An 18094-nucleotide genomic window follows, 5' to 3' on the forward strand; every position below is an offset into this window, starting at 1 on the left:
TTAACTGAATTTGCAAAAGTTAAATGGGCTTAGGATAAAATCTCATTGTACCTTATAAATCAAGTACATCTGTTTCTGTAGTAGTAAACACATTGACTGTAGATTGGATCATGGAGTGCTAAACTGTAATCTGAAAGAAATAGTATAACATGTAGTAGATTTGTGTTGTGTTTAGTGTGGTTAAATTGGTTAATGTGACAGTGCCTAATAGATACTTCAGTAAATACTAGGAGAATCTTAGTAGGGGTAAATCTTCAGTAAATTTTCCAGGCATTGAAATTACTAACTCTAAGTACTGTAATGATTTTTCTATTCTAAAAAATGTTTTGACTAGAAACTAGTTTATATAGGTAATTCAAGGACTGATCTCATATGATTCATAAATACATTATTATTTGTATCTCATTTGTGTCATGAATTAACTATTGGAGGGGGAGCTGGGCATGTACAGTTAATGATTATGGGCGTCTTTACCTATTCAAAGGTTTCCATTCAATAACAAGTATTAAAGAAACACATTCTAAAATGTATTTGTAATTATATTTGTTAGAACCTGAAATATGTTGTATAACGCGTAACCATCCATTGAAGTAGGAGGAATCTATAAAAGCAAATGTCTTTTAAAATACTAGTTGTGTTATACTTTGTTAGTGTATATGTGCATGTATTATGTTGTTTTTTCTTAGTGTATTTTAAAATTAATACCAGTCACTTTTGTTTTAGGCTTCCACTAAGCTGGAAAACCTGGCAAATGCATTGAATGCCATGGAACCGCAGAATGCTCAACTTTTCTATAACATTACCCTCGCCTTCAGCAGAACTGTAAGAGTACCTACTATGTACCAAAGCTCTGTTATCTACATTAGGACATAAAATAAGTGGAAAAGGTGGAGGCAGGGAAGTGCATATGGCCTAGAGTACAAATATGTATTTAAATATATGGTATATTCCTAAGAATGGCAGTTCAGAGGAGATGTGGTTTCTAACTATAAGAAGCCCTGATGGAGGCTGCATGGAGAAAATGCCACGTATTGATCTTTTAAGCGTAACGAAGTGCCTTCCAGGCAAAGGAAATAGAAGGTGCTTTATTTTCATTAGAGCATAAGATTTATGACCAGGATTGCTCTTAGCGTTTATTTTTTAAAACTCTTTTTTTAAAAAAGTTTTAAAATGTATAAAAGACCATTTTGGTAGAGGAAATGGTTGGTTGGTATCTTATTTTTTTTTTTGACATTAGGAAAGAAATGGTTTTAAAAGCTCCCAGTAAAAGGAAGGTAATCAAGAATGAAATAGAAAAATACAGTAGAATATTGAAATCAATATGGAAATGAGAATATTGAAAAGGTAATTAAACTAGCAAAAAATAGCGGAAAAGATACACATACGAAGGTTAAAATAATTAGCAAGCATAAAGTTGAAAGAAAAATATCAAGGATATTAAGTGACATGAATATACTGAATTTTCTTATTTAAAAACAAAGATAGCAGATTGTGTAAACTTTGGAGGAAGAAAACTCCCTGCTATAATGAAAGTTTGAATTAAGAAGGGTATTTACCTTTTTAGCTTACATATTGCTACACACATTATTTTGATTAGTTTTTTACTAAGTTTATAAAAATTATATGTTCAAACATTTGAATAAGTATTTTACTCTTAAAAGTCTTGTCTTGAAAAGTTATTTACTTATTCTAATAACACTGCTATTTCTTGAAATTTTTTCAAGAAGATTCTGAGGCACCATCTTTTAAAATATTCTCATTGGTGACACAACTAGTGTTTAGAGAGAAAACAGATCCTAGTCCTAGTTTTTATTCAGTAAGAAAAAAACATACATATGTTATACACACACTCACACACATACACACATACAAATGTAGCCTTAAAATAATGGTTTTCTTGTTCAATCTGTAACACAATCATGGAACAGCTTGGAAAAGAAGTTCAAAACATTATGTTTGTGCAGTGACATCATTAGAAGTATACTTTTCATACTGGTTATTTTGTAAAAGCACCCTATTAGGATATATAAGTTCTGATAGAATATAAACTCTTTCTTGATGCATTGTCTAGATAGTTAATAGAAAAGTTTTATTTTTCCTTAATTATTAATATTTTTCTTTTTTTGCCACTCCTGTGAAGTACAAATAATATATATATTTAGAAAAAATAATCTTTCTGTCTCGGTAGAAATGTTTGACTTCGAAATCATACTTAATTTATTTTTTCTTTTTAGTGTGGACGTAGTCAACTCATTCTTCAAAAAATTCAAACGTTACTTGAGAGAGCTTTTAGTTTAAACCCTCAGCAGTCAGAATTTGCTACAGAACTTGGATACCAAATGATTTTACAAGGAAGAGTTAAAGAGGCACTGAAGTGGTATAAGACTGCCATGACACTTGATGAGACTAGTGTGCCTGCACTAGTTGGTATGACAACTGTTTTCTTAAATGTTTATAACATAGATACAAGTAGTAATTGCTTTTAACTTGCCATTAAAGAAGTACAAATGTATTTTGTTGTTTTCTAAACTTAAATTGTTCTCTACTGCCCACACTAGAAAAAGTCCTATGTCTTTTAAAATAAAATTTTTAATTCACAAATAATATCTTGAGAGAATAGATTTTTACAAGGTGATTCCTATAAATTGTGAATTCTTCAGTAAATGATTTTATAAAGTTCAAGGCTACCCATTTTATTTACTTTCACTCTTCATTTTCTTTCTGTTGTTTTTAATCGAAAACTTTTAAGTATTGTGATGGGGGTAAGCCTGTTTTATTAACGTTATGTTAGCTTGGAGAATGCATGCCTAAATTAGTGTGGACTTTGACTGTCTTTCTCCTGTTTGATTTCAGGATTTATCCAGTGTCAGTTAATAGAAGGTCAATTACAAGATGCAGATCAGCAGCTAGAATTTTTAAATGAAATTCAGCAGTCCATTGGAAAATCTGCGGTACAGTATTTTATTTTATCAGATGGTAGATGCTGGCTGTTTATAAAATAAGAAATTTTAAATCAGTCTTACTGTTTTGTAATGGCTGGAAAGCGCTAGTGTACACTAATTTTAACATGTAATTGCATTTATTAATTTGCCTTCATACAAAACCAAACTTTATTCTTTGGAATGATTCTAAAATCTATTCAAGCTGATACTTAAATTTGAACAAATAATTACCTATCAGTAGCACATTAAATGCATTTGAAATCTAAGCAGAAATAAATGGCTTTATAACTAAATGGGATAATTTATGAAAACTACTTATTTTCTAGGAATTAATCTATTTACATGCCATTCTTGCCATGAAGAAAAATAAGCGACAAGAAGAAGTGATTAATATTTTAAATGATGTCCTGGACACTCATTTTTCACAATTAGAAGATTCACCTCTAGGCATACAATACTTTGAAAAGCTAAATCCTGATTTCTTGTTAGAAATTGTTACGGAATATCTGAGCATCTGTCCAATGCAAGTAAGTAATTATGGAACTTACTTTCAAGAATGCATTTACATGATGTTTTATGAGAGAACTTTTTTCTTTGATGCATTAGACTATATAAGCATCTTAAAATGTCAGTATTTGTATCTATGTTAGTTGAAATCGCTTTTAATCAGACTATTTTTAATAACGATTGTTGTGAACTACTGAAAATATTGGTTCGCAAATATTCATTTGTATTTCATAAAATCTTAAAATCTTCACTTTAAAGAGATATTAAAAGTCATCTAATTCAGACACCTACCTTATATTTGCATCCAGTCTGTAACATCACCGTCAAGTGCCTATCCCGTGTCTGGGCAAACTCGAAAATGAAGTTCTTATCATATAACTATGATTGTTAGCCTGTGTTTCCTGTGTTAAATCAAATTCTGCTTTGTGTTTAAAAAGAAAAAAGGACCATTTACTTTCCTTACTTTCCCTTCTGCTCCCTAGAGTGACATAGAGCAAGTCTAGTTGCTTAGAGCAAGGATCATTCCTCATTCATGAAACAAACCTTCAGATATTGGCAATTAGTTTTCATGTTCTGCTAAACAACTCCAGTTTTCCAGCCATTTATTTTTCTGTATGACATAGTTTTGAGAATTCTGGCTGCTTTATTTTGTCTGTGCTTCTCATTAAGCTCATTATTCCAAATGTGGATTTGACCTGAAAGAACTAGAGTAGACCTTTTCCTCCCTTGTTCTGTAAGTCCATCCAACTTCCTTTTTATAAATCATATTACATTAATGACGTCTATTGAATTAAGAGTTAATCAAAGACTTTTGGTCTGTTACTTGTACCTTTGGACTGTGAAATTTTATCTTTTCAGATTCATCTCATAATTCCATAGTATTATATTCCTTGTGAATCATGATTGTCACCTATTTTAGATGGATCCTTACTGTCATCTATCATCTGCTTTATCTAGCTCTGAGATAACTATTACCATAATGTTCTCTTCCAAGCATTAACAGTTTTGAATCGCCGGGCGTGGTGGCTCACGCCTGTAATCCTAGCACTTTAGGAGGCCGAGGAGGGTGGATCACAAGGTCAAGAGATCGAGACCATCCTGGTCAACATGGTGAAACCCCATCTCTACTAAAAATACGAAAAATTAGCTGGGCATGGTGGCATGTGCCTGTAATCCCAGCTACTCAGGAGGCTGAGGCAGGAGAATTGCCTGAACCCAGGAGGCGGAGGTTGCGGTGAGCTGAGATCGCGCCATTGCACTCCAGCCTGGGTAATGAGAGTGAAACTCTGTCTCAAAAAAAAAAAAAAAAAACCAGTTTTGAGTAGAGCTGAGACTGGAACCCTATGTTGTACTACCAGAGAGTTCTTTCCAAATTGATGTGGATTTATTAGTCAGCACTCTTATTACAGATAGTAAGCAGATACAGATATCCTAACTTTATTATATTCAGCTCACATTCAACATGGGGATATCAGGGCAGGTGCTATCAAACACTCCATTGCTAGAAGCAAACTTCTTAGCATTCTCCCTAATCTACAGCTTTAGTAACTGTGTTAACATGGGGAATAAGGAAAATGACCTTCCCGTTGGGAACCCATACAGCCTTTTCGATCATTTTCTAGGCTTTCATTACTATTTATTTTTTAAAATAAACACTCATACAATTGTACCTGGGATTGACCTCAGACTCCCCAATCATGATCCATTTACACTTGCTTGGAAGTTGGAATACTCTTTTTTCAGTATTAATCTAGTATTCAGGATTCATTCTACAAATATTTATAGAGTACCTAGCACTCTACTTGGAGCTGGAGAAATACCCATGTAAAACAAACTATATTCTTTTCCCCTGAGGCATATATTCCAACAAGAGGAGATAGATACTATAATTAGGTCAATTATATACTATGATTAGAAAATGACAAGAGAAAATAATGAAACATGATGGGGTGATGGTGATTTTTAGATACATTGGTCAGGATAGGCCTCATGAAGAGGATGAGATCTGAACAAAGACTTGAAAGGGAACGTGTTTTAGGCTTCTCTAGAGGGGCAGATCACATGATTACAAGGTCCCACAATAGGCTGTCTGCAAGCTGAGGAGCAAAGAAGCCAGTCTGAGTCCCAAAGCTGAAGAACTTGGAGTCCAATGTTTGAGGGCAGGAAGCATCCAGCCTGAGAGAAAGATGCAGGCTGGGAGACTAAGCCAGTCTAGTCTTTTCATGTTTTTCTGCCTGCTTTGTATTCTGGCCATGCTGGCAGCTGATTAGATGATACCCACCCAAATTAAGGGTGGGTCTGCCTTTCTTAGCCCACTGACTCAAATATTAATCTCCTTTGGCAACATCCTCACACTCATCCTCACAGAAACACCCAGGATCAAGACTTTGCATCCTTCAGTATAACCAAGTTGACAGTATTAACCATCACAGAACATATGAAAATATGGTAGAGTGTTTCAGACAATGGGAGCAGCTGGTTCAGTAGCCCAAAGGGACACAGGGAGATAAAAGTGGCTGGGGCAGGGTGAGGAGGAGGAGAGTAGTCAGAGATGAGGTCATCCCACAGGAGACCAGTCCTCATAAGGCCACAGTGGTTGTTATAACTCCTTTGGCTTAATTCTGAGTACAACAGGGAGTCACCAGAGGGCTTCCAGCATGATCCAAGTCAACATTTTAACTCAGTGTTTTAATGGATTTCTCTGTAAGATGTCCTGAGAATTAACTGTAGACAGAACAAGAAATAATGCATTAAGTGGTAGTTGGGTCTCTAGTTCAATAAGACATCCTATTTTCCTTTACCAGGAAATTCTGTTTTTCTTTACCAGCATGATAGAAAGTAATTAGCATATGTGATATTGTTTTCGTAGGTAAATACCAGAAAAGCAGAATTGTCTCCTCAGTTCTGTTCCTACTTCCTTGACCCTTTTATAAACATAGTTTTGTTTAGAATTTTAATTGAACAAATAATATCTTAAAGATTGTCTGCATAACTATTTTTTCTGTGATTGCACATTGAAATTGTTTGCAGTAAAAATAATGGTTGTTCTCAATAACTCATTTTTAGCAGGTGACAAAGAACACTATCAGAACCTCACCACCATTTACACTTTCACTATTTTTAGGCTGAAAAAAGATACGTATTTTTAAACTGTTTGCTCTGTATCTAGTACTATGCAAAGAAGCATAAAAATCTGATCTTCAAGACACATAAAAACCCTTAGGCCTATAAAAGAAGCAAAACTAAATATGAAAATACCAGTAGAACTGTATAAGTATTATACAGAGCTAAATTTTATTATATAGATTATATGTGAAGAATTTAAAGAGGTTGAAGTATTCTAGGCAATAGTAGTCATACTCTGTTTTTTTGAGCTTATATATTATGTGTGTCAAAAAAGTAAGTTGTAGCACTTTCTTGTTGGTAATAATGGCTCATTATAGGAGTGATTTTCTATAAGAGGGCACAGTCCAGTTAAAGATCTTTATGTGTTAGGGGGCGAGGGGTAGAGAGGATCATCCTCATATAAAGAAACAGGCTCAGTAAGGCAAAGTAGGAGGAATGAACATTTTATATTTAAATTCTGATATCACATTAATAAATTGTGATTGGATGACCATTGGATAAAGATTGGTTTGGTAGACAGCAATTATAAGAATAAGATCTTCATTAATAAGACAGCCATTATAAACATAAGATTCTTTTCACTGTGGAAAGAATAAAGCAGTATTCTAGTATCAATTTAATTATCATACTCACTATTAATAGAAAGGAAAAGTTTGAGGCTCTAAAGCATGCCAGGCAGAAGAGTGGGGAATGTAAAATGTAAAATGAGACATTTAGTTCAGCATAGTCAGTGTTCTGCCTTCTGTTTACCACTGGGGGAAAATCTGAATTGTTTAACAACTGGCTTTTCAGTACTCTAGGGGATAGTGAAAGTAATTGAATTGAGCAAATCACAAGACAGATCTAGAATTTGAACACTTACTGCCTTGACTCTGTCGGTTCTAGCAAGAAACTCTTAGTTATCTTTCCTTTAACATATATTTCTCTGATAAAACTTTTGAACACATATACTCGATATGTTATCAACTTAGTAATTGTATACTAGTTGCATAATTATTTTGCTGAACAAGAGCCCTTATTTGCATTGTCTGTTCATAGATTCAAGGGAAATAAATTAGTTAAGTCATAGTAAAGGTATTATGAAATAAGTGAAATCAAAGACATTTTAGAAAAATGTGTATAGTTTTGTTAGTTATACTAAAATTGATGTATGTTTGTTTTTAGCTAAATATTATTTTACACTTATAAAATGATGTGCTGATTTGTTTTGTTTAGCCTGCAAGTCCTGGGCAACCTCTTTGTCCACTTCTCAGGCGTTGTGTCTCAGTCCTGGAGACTGTAGTAAGAACCGTACCAGGTCTTCTGCAAACTGTCTTCCTCATAGCAAAAGTGAAATATTTGTCAGGTAGAGTATACCTCAAAAACTTTTAACCTTTTTATTCTGATGTTGATAAAAACAAGTATAAATAAGCACTCTGTGTATGGAGAATAGTCACATAAAATGTACATTTTGTATATGCATAGTTTAGTAATTCTAATTCAAGATAGAATTGCATAACTTATTGTTTAATCCTTTAAAAATTACTATAAACTTTTGTGGCTTGCTGGGAATTGCTGGGAAAATGCAATTGTACCATTTAAAAAAAAAAAAGTCTGTCAGAAATTACTGGAGAATGCCAATGTGAATTTACAGTCATTAATCCATAGTTATGTTCTTACTGGCAACATTTGCCAAGTGCAACATTTGCCAGATTTCAGGCCCTACTGAAAAGTATTGAGTAATTCCTGTTTAGTTTCTGTGAATGGTTATGTATAGCTTAAAATAAAATCAACTCAGTTACAACCTTAGTTTTCTAAGACACAGGCAAATATATGATTTTACACATAAAAATAGACCATCATGGCTGGGCACAGTGGCTCACACCTGTAATCCCAGCACTTTGAGAGGCCAAAGCTAGCAGATTACTTGAGCCTGCGAATTCATGACGAGCCTGAGCAAAATGGTGAAACCCCATCTCTACAAAAAAATACAAAATTAGCTGGGCTTGGTGGCATGTGCCTATAGTCCCAGCTACTCAGGAGGCTGAAATGGGAGAATCACCTGAGCCCAGGGAGGTTGAGGCTGCAGTGAGCCAGGATCACACCACTGCACTGCAGCCTGGGCAACAGGAGTGAGACCCTGTCTCAAAAAAAAAGAAAGGACCATTATATCATGCTTGTCTGTACGTACCTTTGCCAATGGAATGCTATATAAAAAAATAAAGTTTGTAAAACTGTAAGAGCAGAAACCAACTTAAAGGTATTTTCATAAGTAGTTATGTCCTGTATTATGATGGAGTGATGAGATTGCCTTTACTGCTTCTTTGGACCTCTGTTTTCTTTATTTTTTATTTCAATTTTTTATTTATGTTGGGTACAAACAAACACTTTTTGATTACATGGATGAATTGTATGTATAGTGCCAAAGTCTGAAATTTTAGTGTACTCATCACCCAAGTAGTGTACATTATACCCAATATGAAGCTTTCTATCCCACACTCTCATCCCATCCTCTCTCTTCTGAGTCTCCAAAGTCTACTATATCACTCTGCCTTTATCCCATAGGGTTGGGACATAGGGTATTTGGTTTTCCATTCCTGAGTTACTTCATTTAGAGTAATGGCCTCCAATTCCATTCAAGTTGCTATAAAACACATTATTTCATTCTTTTTTTTTTTTTTTTTTACAGCTGAGTAGTATTTTTTTTTTTGAGACAGAGTCTTACTCTGTCGCCAGGCTGGAGTACAGTGGCACGATCTTGGCCCACTGTAACTCCACCTCCCAGGTTCAAGCGATTCTCCTGCCTCAGCCTCCTGAGTAGCTGGGATTACAGGTGCGTGTCACCACGCTTGGCTAATTTTTGTATTTTTAGTACAGACGAGGTTTCACCATGTTGATCAGGTTGGTCTCGAACTCCTGACCTCGTGATCACCTGCCTCGGCCTCCCAAAGTGCTGGGATTACAGACGTGAGCCACCGTACCGGCTAGCTGAACAGTATTCAATGGTGTATATATACCACAGTTTCTTTATCCACTCATTGGTTGATGGGCACTTATGTTGGTTCCTTATCTTTGCAATTATAAATTGTACTGCAATAAACATACATGTGCAGGTGACTTTTTGATGTAATAACTTCTTTTCCTTTGGGTAGATATCTAGTAATGGAATTGCTGGATTGAATGGTAATCTACTTTTAGTTCTTTGAGAAATCTTCGTACTACTTTCCAAAGAGGTTGTATTAATTTAAATTCCCACCAGCAGTGTGTAAGTGTTCCATTTCACCACATCCATGCCAACGTTTTTTTTTTTTTTTTTTTTTTGACTTTTTAATAGTGACTATTCTGGCTGTGGTAAGGAGGTACCTAACTGTAGTTTTAATTTACATTTCCCTCATGATCAGTGATGTTGAGCCTTTTTAAAATGTTTCTTGGCCGTTTGTATCTTTTTTTGAGAAGCGTATATTCATGTCATTTGCCCACTTTTTAAAGGGATTTTTTTATTCTGTATGATTAGTTTGGATTCCTTATAGATTGTGGAAATTATGGACTTCTGTTTTAGCTGTTAAAAAAAAATGCAGATGTCAATGCTAGAGGCTTGTTGTACCTCTAAAATATTTCAGTTGTAAGAAGTGACACTAATACTTTCCGATTGAATTGTACTATTAAGCCACATGATACTTCAACTTTTCTCCCAATTGGAAGGGGTATCACCTAAATAATTAGACTGGGACTTTGATTCCTATAATTAATTTATTAAGTAATTATTATATGTTATGAAAACTTATATGAACAAGTCACAATCTAGAAATACTTAATTGTTAAAGTCTCTAGTAATGAAAATTTCTTATATTAACCCCATTTTTAAGGATAACCTTACCTAAGAATGATACAGTGGACTTCGGGGAGTCAGAGAAAAGGGTAGGAAGAGAGTGAGGGAGGGATAAAAGACTATACACTGGGTACAGTGCTTGTGTGATGAGTGCACCAGAATTTCAGAAATCACCACTAAATAACAGTCATGTAAGCAAACACCACCTCTTCCCCAAAAACCCATTGAAATAAAAAATAAGAAAATTTCTAACGACCAAAAAAAAAAAAAAAAAGGAAGAGCAGCCTTAAACCATGTGAAATACTGCTGCTAGCATGTGTCTAAGCAGTAGTCTTGCTAAACTGCTAACTGCAATGACTTCTGACACCAAGTAGCTGGAGTTGGGCCGAACATCACAGGTTAAGGGTGCAGTCCTCCATAAAACTGCCCTCACTTCAGAGGCTAGCCACAGATTTGGGCATTCCTAGAGCCTCCTGTGCTTTTGACCAGCTGGCTGCAAATTTAGGGGCCCCTCAGTTTCAGTAATTTGCTAGAATGAATCACAGAACTCAAAACACTAGATTTGAAATTACGGTTTTCTTATAGCAACAAGGTATTAACCCAGATCAGCAGCAGGGAGAGATGCACGGCATGAGGTCTGATAGGGTCTCAAATGTAAAGCTTCTGTTGTCCTCTCCCTAGAGTCAGGAGACATCATCTTCCTGACATGTCAATGTGTGACAATCAGTATTAGCAACCAGGAAAGCTCACCAAGGTTGGTGTCCATAGCTTTTATTGGGATTTCATTACGTAGGCATGGATTAAATCATCAGCCATGTGATTGAATTCAATCTCCAGTACCCCACAGACTGACAGTGTGGCTCTAAACTCCAACCCTCTAATCACTCGGTGGGTCTTTCTGGCACAGCCAATCCCCATTCCAAGTTATATATTTAGCATAAACTATCTAGGAGTGCACCATGAGTCTTCTCATTAGGATAAACTATCAGGGCCCATAATGAATAACACAGATATTCCTAACAGGAGGGAAGAGTTAGAGGCTCCCTCCAGGAACCCAAGATAAACACAAGCCAAATGCTTTATTACACAGAACTCTGACACAAACAAATACACAGGACTGAAATGTCTTTCAGTTTCACTCAAGGGAAATTGGACTGCTCTTAGAATGTGATGTCCGTGTTGATCTCTGGTGATGTTGCCTATTTTCCTCAACAGTAATGACCCACTTCTCATTTTTAAATATTTAGTAGCCTTCTGATGCTACCCTATGTATCCATCCTCTACCCTTAAAAGAAACAAAGATTCTCCTTTTTGTTACTCATACAGCTTCAGTTTCTTAGTTGCAAACCTTAACTCTCTATGCGCTTTCTCCTGTTAGTGCGATCTCTTTCTTCAAGTTATGGCCTCAATCTTTCTCCTTCCTAAAAGAATTTTCCCACAAATTTATTATGCCTAACTTTTCTTTTTTTTTTTTTTATACCTGCACAGTTTTGAGTGTTGGATTGTAGCACAATAAATAAAGAATCTAACATTGTTAATTATGCTTGATGGTTGATTGCCAAATTTTGATGCTATGTTTAGTAAGTCATTGTGCCATCTCAGCCAGTTTTTTTTTTTATTAGTCCTCTGTCTCTGAGAAGAACATTTTCTATCTCAGTGCATTTCTATTACAAATTGAGCCTTATTTTGTTGACTGAGGCGTCAGGTGAGGTTGAAGGGCATAATTGAACAGAAAATCATTTAGGATCTTTTCTTCCCCCATTCTCCTAGCAAGATTGAATGGGGAATTGGCCTACTTACACCTTTTTAAGGCCAGTTTATGAGGTGATTAAGTTCAGATCAATGTGGGTTGCATCATGAGAAACTTCTAAGACTTCGAATCAATGCACTGTTTTCTTCTGAAGATCCTCTTCCTACTACATCTATCAGCCCAAGGTCAATTTCTTGATCCCTGTCACTTTAATCTTGATTATTTCCTTTTATTTTAAGACTCCCAGATACATAGCCGGCATTATTTCATTAGGTATTTAAAGTCATTTTAAATCTATAACTCGTATTTCTGAATCTCTGAAGTATCTCCTTAGGCCTTTTTTGTTATTTTATGTATAGTAGTAATAGAATTTTTGGCCAAGAATGATTACTAGACTAATATACTCTTTGTTAATGTAAGTGACACTATAAAATTCTAGCTATTTAAATTTCTTTGTTCTACATAATTTATTTTAATGAAATTTATAAATAAAACCTTTTTGTTGACAAGGTAAATAAAGGTTCATTTATTGGCCTCTCAGTAACACCAGTGCTTGGCTGTCATCCTTTCCTGCTTTCCCTGGCTTGCTCGTTAAGATCAAGGACTGGCCTGACTTGCAGGTGTATTCATTCATGTGGACTAGAAGGAAGCTAACTGGTGCAGGTAGAATTAAACCATAGCCTATGAACAGTGAACTTTAAGTTTACACACTAGGGCTATCTGTAAACTAAATGCTCTTCTCCCACCTCTCTCTCAGAGCTCCTTTTCTTAATCATTTGAATTATAACAGTGGATTTTTTTTTATTAGGTGATATTGAAGCAGCTTTTAATAACCTTCAGCATTGCTTAGAACACAATCCCTCTTATGCCGATGCTCATCTGCTGCTAGCTCAGGTTTACTTGTCTCAAGAAAAAATCAAATTGTGTTCTCAGTCTCTTGAACTTTGTCTGAGCTATGATTTTAAGGTAAGTATTCCAGACTGAAATAGGTAAGACATATCATCCTCCTTGAAAGCTTACATATTCAAATATTTTGTGTTTTAGCCTGTAGCATTTTGCTAACAGTTGCATTTTTAATGGACAAAAAATTGAACGCACAAGCAGTAGTAGGAAAAATTGAGGTAACTGAGGTGTGGCTAAAAAACTATGTGGACTTGGTGACAAAAATCCTGAGGTTATTGTCTGGTCTTTTACTTCTCTCTGAACCTCAGTTTTCTTTTCTATAAAACTCATTTACTAACACTTTGCTGATACAATGAGAATTAAATGCAATAATGAAGGTACATAAAAATGATGATAAACTATAGATCATTATGTCACATTTTTATGTATAAAGATAATCATTATGTTGTCTGTTTCTTTCTTGGACCTTAGTTTTTAATAACTTCTTTTTGGATTCATTGTGAAGGAACATCTGGTCATTTTGAAAGTAACTTTGTGGTTTGAGGATATAAACACAGTACATTTCTATCCAAGATATTATGTTTTACATCCAGTATCCCCTCAACATTAGGGAAGATCCTAGGTTCAGTTGCTTCCTTAACTACCTCGAGTCATGGAGGAACTCCTCAAGCTTTTGCTTTGCCTCACAGGGTCATGAACCCTGTTATGGGAGAACCCTTCATTGAATTAGAGAATTCTAAATTAAGATTTGCAGAAAATATCACCTGCTTCTTAGGATAGTGGTTTTCAAGACTGGTGGTACGTCAGAGCCCCAGTAATAGTGCCCCACCTCTACTGAGTCAGAATCTCTGAGAAAGAAGCAGAAGGGTGAGTCTCACATGAAGCTCTGTAAGCAAATGTGCAGGCTGCCTAAGGTTGAAAACCTCAGCATCAGGAGGATTATAGCTGCTACATCACCTCATTGTGAGTCTTCATCTTCCCTTTGACTTCTTTTTCCCAACTTATTTTATCATTCTCTTATGTTTTCTGTATACACTGTTGATAGCCAATGTAAAGATGGCAGCTTCAGTAATACATATTTAAGAGTAGTGTCAAGGCCGAGGCGGGTGGATCACGAGGTCAAGAGATCGAGACCATCCTGGTCAACATGGTGAAACCCCGTCTCTACTAAAAATACAAAAAAATTAGTTGGGCACGGTGGCGCGTGCCTGTAATCCCAGCTACTCAGGAGGCTGAGGCAGGAGAATTGCCTGAACCCAGAGGCAGAGGTAGCGGTGAGCCGAGATCACGCCATTGCACTCCAGCCTGGGTAACAAGAGCGAAACTCCGTCTCAAAAAAAAAAAAAGAGAGTGTCAAAGGGGGAAGTCAGTGTTTGATTAAACTGTCCTAAAGCTCTTAAAATTAAAAAAAAAAGGAGAAAACATCTGTTTCTAGAAATCTAATAATTGTATCAGTCCTAGAAGTGCCAGATAAAGAAAATCCTTTCCTGAAAATTCAAATAATTTCTTAGAATTTATTTGCTAGGCTTACAAACCTTGTTTGCACTTTTTCTTCTGTCATAGCAGAAATACATAATCAACCTCTTTGTCATCTCAGGATGCAGGCAGAAGCAATTTTCCTGAATCCCATTTAATGTGATAAATTATCAGAGGGTTAATAAGAGGACAGAGGTGGACCTCATGCATACAAAGATGGGCTGTTCTCAGTGATCTCATTATTTTAATGTTTGAAGGATTGTAAATTATGTGTTGATGTTGTAGGCACCCCAAGGAAATATTACTAAATATTATTTTTCAGGTGAGAGAATATCCTTTATATCATTTGATAAAAGCTCAGTCACAAAAGAAAATGGGAGAAATAGCAGATGCAATTAAAACACTGCATATGGCAATGAGTTTACCAGGAATGAAAAGAACTGGAGCTTCCACAAAATCAAAAGACAGAAAAACTCAAGTTGATACAAGCCATCGTTTATCGATCTTTCTTGAACTGATAGAAGTTCACCGCTTAAATGGAGAGCAGGTAGGTCAAGTTTTAATTCAGGGGCTCAGATCTGAACTTTCTTATTCTAACATATATATTAGTAGCAAATGAAAAGCAAAATGTATTCACTTGACCAAGTGATAAACTTTAGAAAAATTTATTTTTCATTACCTTGCACTAAAACATATACTTCCTGTAAGCCCCTGAAAGTTAAGCATAATTTGCTCCTAGGTGACCCTAAGTATCAGTGTGCTCATGTTGGCTACAGTGTAACATACGATATGATGTACAACTCTCTTGGTTACCATGAAAGTAATGATGAAATGCAGTTATAGTTCTGTGAATCCCTAAAAGGATCTGCACACATATACACAAACACATATTCATGCACACTCCAGGACTACTGAAATTAAAAGAAAGTACCAACCTGAAATTCTAGTAGTTGAGGAAACAAAATAAATGCTTGATAAATAAAGCTTGATAAACTCATAGGAATATTATGAAGTCAGATATTTTAAAAAATAATAATATATATATAGATTAGCTAGAAAGTAATTCTGGGAGAATTAAAACCTTGTAGAAAATGAGGAACTTTAAGTCATTTATATTAGTTGTGTTAGGTTGCAGCATTTGCTTATCACTTATTTTTCATATTTTAGTGAAAATTAAGACGGGTGTATTTCTAAATATTTGCCAAGTCACAAAGAATTTCCATTTATTTACTGGATTTTTTAGCAATAAGGTCTCACTCTGTGTCTTCGGCTGGAGTGCGGTGGTACAATCATAGCTCACTGCAACCTCAAACTCCTGGGCTCAAGGGATTTTCACACTTCAGTCTCTCAAGTAGCTGGACCATGCCCAGCTAGTTTTTAAAATATTTTATAGAGGGTCTCTCTATGTGATGCAGGATGGTCTCAAGCTCCTGGGTTTAAGCGATCCACCCACCTCAGCCTACCAAGTGCTGGGATTACAGGCCTGAGAGAATTTCTATTTTACTAATTAACTTAAAGTACATTTAACAAGTAAGACCAATTATACCCTATAGAGTTGATTCTAAGTACTTTTTTTTTTTTTTTTTACATTTTAACATTTCTGAAATTCTTATAATCTCTAAAGTTGAGATGAATCTTAAATGACATTTTAGATTCATCAAGGTACACATTTGGAAGTAGATTCACCTAAAGTATAACAACAATGTTATTATGGTGGAGGGAATAAAGTAATCTGCCACTTAATGAAGAGCCACTGTGTACAGCTATTCATTATACAATGCAGGGGGCTAAGTAAATGCTCATTAAATTATAGTAGCAGTGACCCTGTGTAGCAGCTGCTGTTGTCCTAGTTGTGAAAACATTTATCTAGCTAACCACTATTTACAGCCTCATCTGATTTTGGTCATGGATTTAGTTTTAAATTTTTATGGTTTTCAGGAAAATTCTATCGATTTGTTTCATAAATGTCATAACTGTACTGGCATTTATTCATTCTGTGTTATTAGAAAATCTCCCTTTCTAGTGTTACTTGTTCACTGTTTTGAAAGAATGATATTTTAATTTCATCTTTACAGCATGAGGCAGCAAAAGTTTTACAAGATGCCATCCATGAATTTTCTGGAACATCTGAAGAAGTGCGTGTTACCATTGCTAATGCAGACCTGGTTCTGGCCCAAGGAGATACTGAGCGGGCTTTAAGCATCCTTCGAAATGTTACAGCCGAACAGCCTTATTTTATAGAGGCCAGAGAAAAAATGGCAGATATTTATCTGAAGCACAGAAAAGATAAAATGTTATATATCACTTGTTATAGGTAAGTAGTTGTCTCAACCCATTAAATTTTGACACTTTTAGCCACTCAGATTAATTCCCTTTTATTTTTAGCTTTCTTTCAACTGCTTTACAGATACTTTACAGATCTTTTTCTTAATGTGGTCTTGATTCCTTCTACCACCAACCACAGTACTCTAACCAAGTTGTTTGCTCTCCCTAAAACATAATTATGATTCCTTCAAACTGGCTTACTGTAGTTTCTCAGCTCTCTGTCAAATATTATTTTTAGACCCTAGATCTTTGTGTTTGAGAAGGGAAAGAGTAATCTGTATTCTAAGAACTTATGAGCGTCATGTAATATAACTAATTCGGGGGTAAGCAGGCATATTTATTACTCAATATAGTAATTGTAGCAAAAAAAAAAAACAAAAAACAAAAATAGTTACTTTAGTATGTACCATGCTCAGGTGTGGATTACAGATATTTCTTGGTGAAAGAGCATGACCTTAAAAGTTTGTCCCACTGGTGCCCTTATGAGTTATTGGGATACACAATGCTCACACACACACACAGACAGAGAGAGAGAGAGAGATTGCTCTTCCTCTTCTCCCCAGACAGAAAGGTAAACATAGAAGCATATACTCTGTGTAAGAGAAAATTAACGTTTTTAGCTCTTGAGAGCATAAACTGTTGATGAAGTAATTCAGTAGTGGTTCATCTATATTATATCAAAGTCAAAAAGCTGCTGAGATTCTTTTAAGTTCTGAGTGATTCAGAGAAACTGAGCAGCGCCTCATGTTTAGATGGATGGACTGGAATTCCTAGATTGTATTCTCTAAGGTTTTTCCAAAAGATCATCACTGTCATCTCTAATGATATGAAAATAATTCAAATAGGGTTGATTTATTTTTGATGTACTATAATGTAGTAGTTTAAAGCATAGGTTTTGTTTCAGGAAGATCTGGCACATCATCTGCAACTCTTATCATCTGTAAAATTGGGATACTAATTCTCAGTTTTTGACCAATTAGATGAAATACTGTATGTTAAAGACTTAGCACTACATTGTTATTTCAATACCTTTGGTAGTTTGACCTTTAGTAGTCCACGTTTTCAGGTCAAGTGTAAGCAACAAATATTGAAATAGAAGACTTTGTATTTTTTTCAGGTAATTTATTTCAGCATATAATTTGTGCCATGAGTATCAGAGCTCAAGATGCATAGGAGGACAGTAGAATTGTATTCCCCCATCATTTTTTTGATACCTTCACTCCCGCATCATTTCAAAATTAAAGAGAGCAAAATGTG

The 18094-nt window shown here is 35.2% G+C and overlaps 1 protein-coding gene across 3 annotated transcripts in view; it reads left to right on the forward strand.

Moving 5' to 3' along the window:
* The window catches only part of TTC21B (tetratricopeptide repeat domain 21B), a 77022-nt gene that overhangs the window by 19637 nt on the left and 39291 nt on the right, over positions 1-18094 (forward strand). For all 3 annotated transcript variants that reach the window (XM_012440567.2, XM_064382650.1, XM_012440569.3), the window contains exons 8-15: positions 724-822; positions 2235-2427; positions 2854-2951; positions 3269-3469; positions 7791-7920; positions 12942-13099; positions 14835-15059; positions 16588-16826. In XM_012440567.2, the coding sequence (XP_012295990.2) occupies positions 724-822; positions 2235-2427; positions 2854-2951; positions 3269-3469; positions 7791-7920; positions 12942-13099; positions 14835-15059; positions 16588-16826 (1343 nt within the window). The remainder of the gene's footprint in view (positions 1-723; positions 823-2234; positions 2428-2853; positions 2952-3268; positions 3470-7790; positions 7921-12941; positions 13100-14834; positions 15060-16587; positions 16827-18094) is intronic.

Source organism: Aotus nancymaae, unplaced genomic scaffold (genome assembly GCF_030222135.1).
Source record: "Aotus nancymaae isolate 86718 unplaced genomic scaffold, 86718_ANA_hifiasm-v0.15.2.pri h1tg000029l, whole genome shotgun sequence".
NCBI classification, from domain to species: Eukaryota; Metazoa; Chordata; class Mammalia; order Primates; family Aotidae; genus Aotus; species Aotus nancymaae.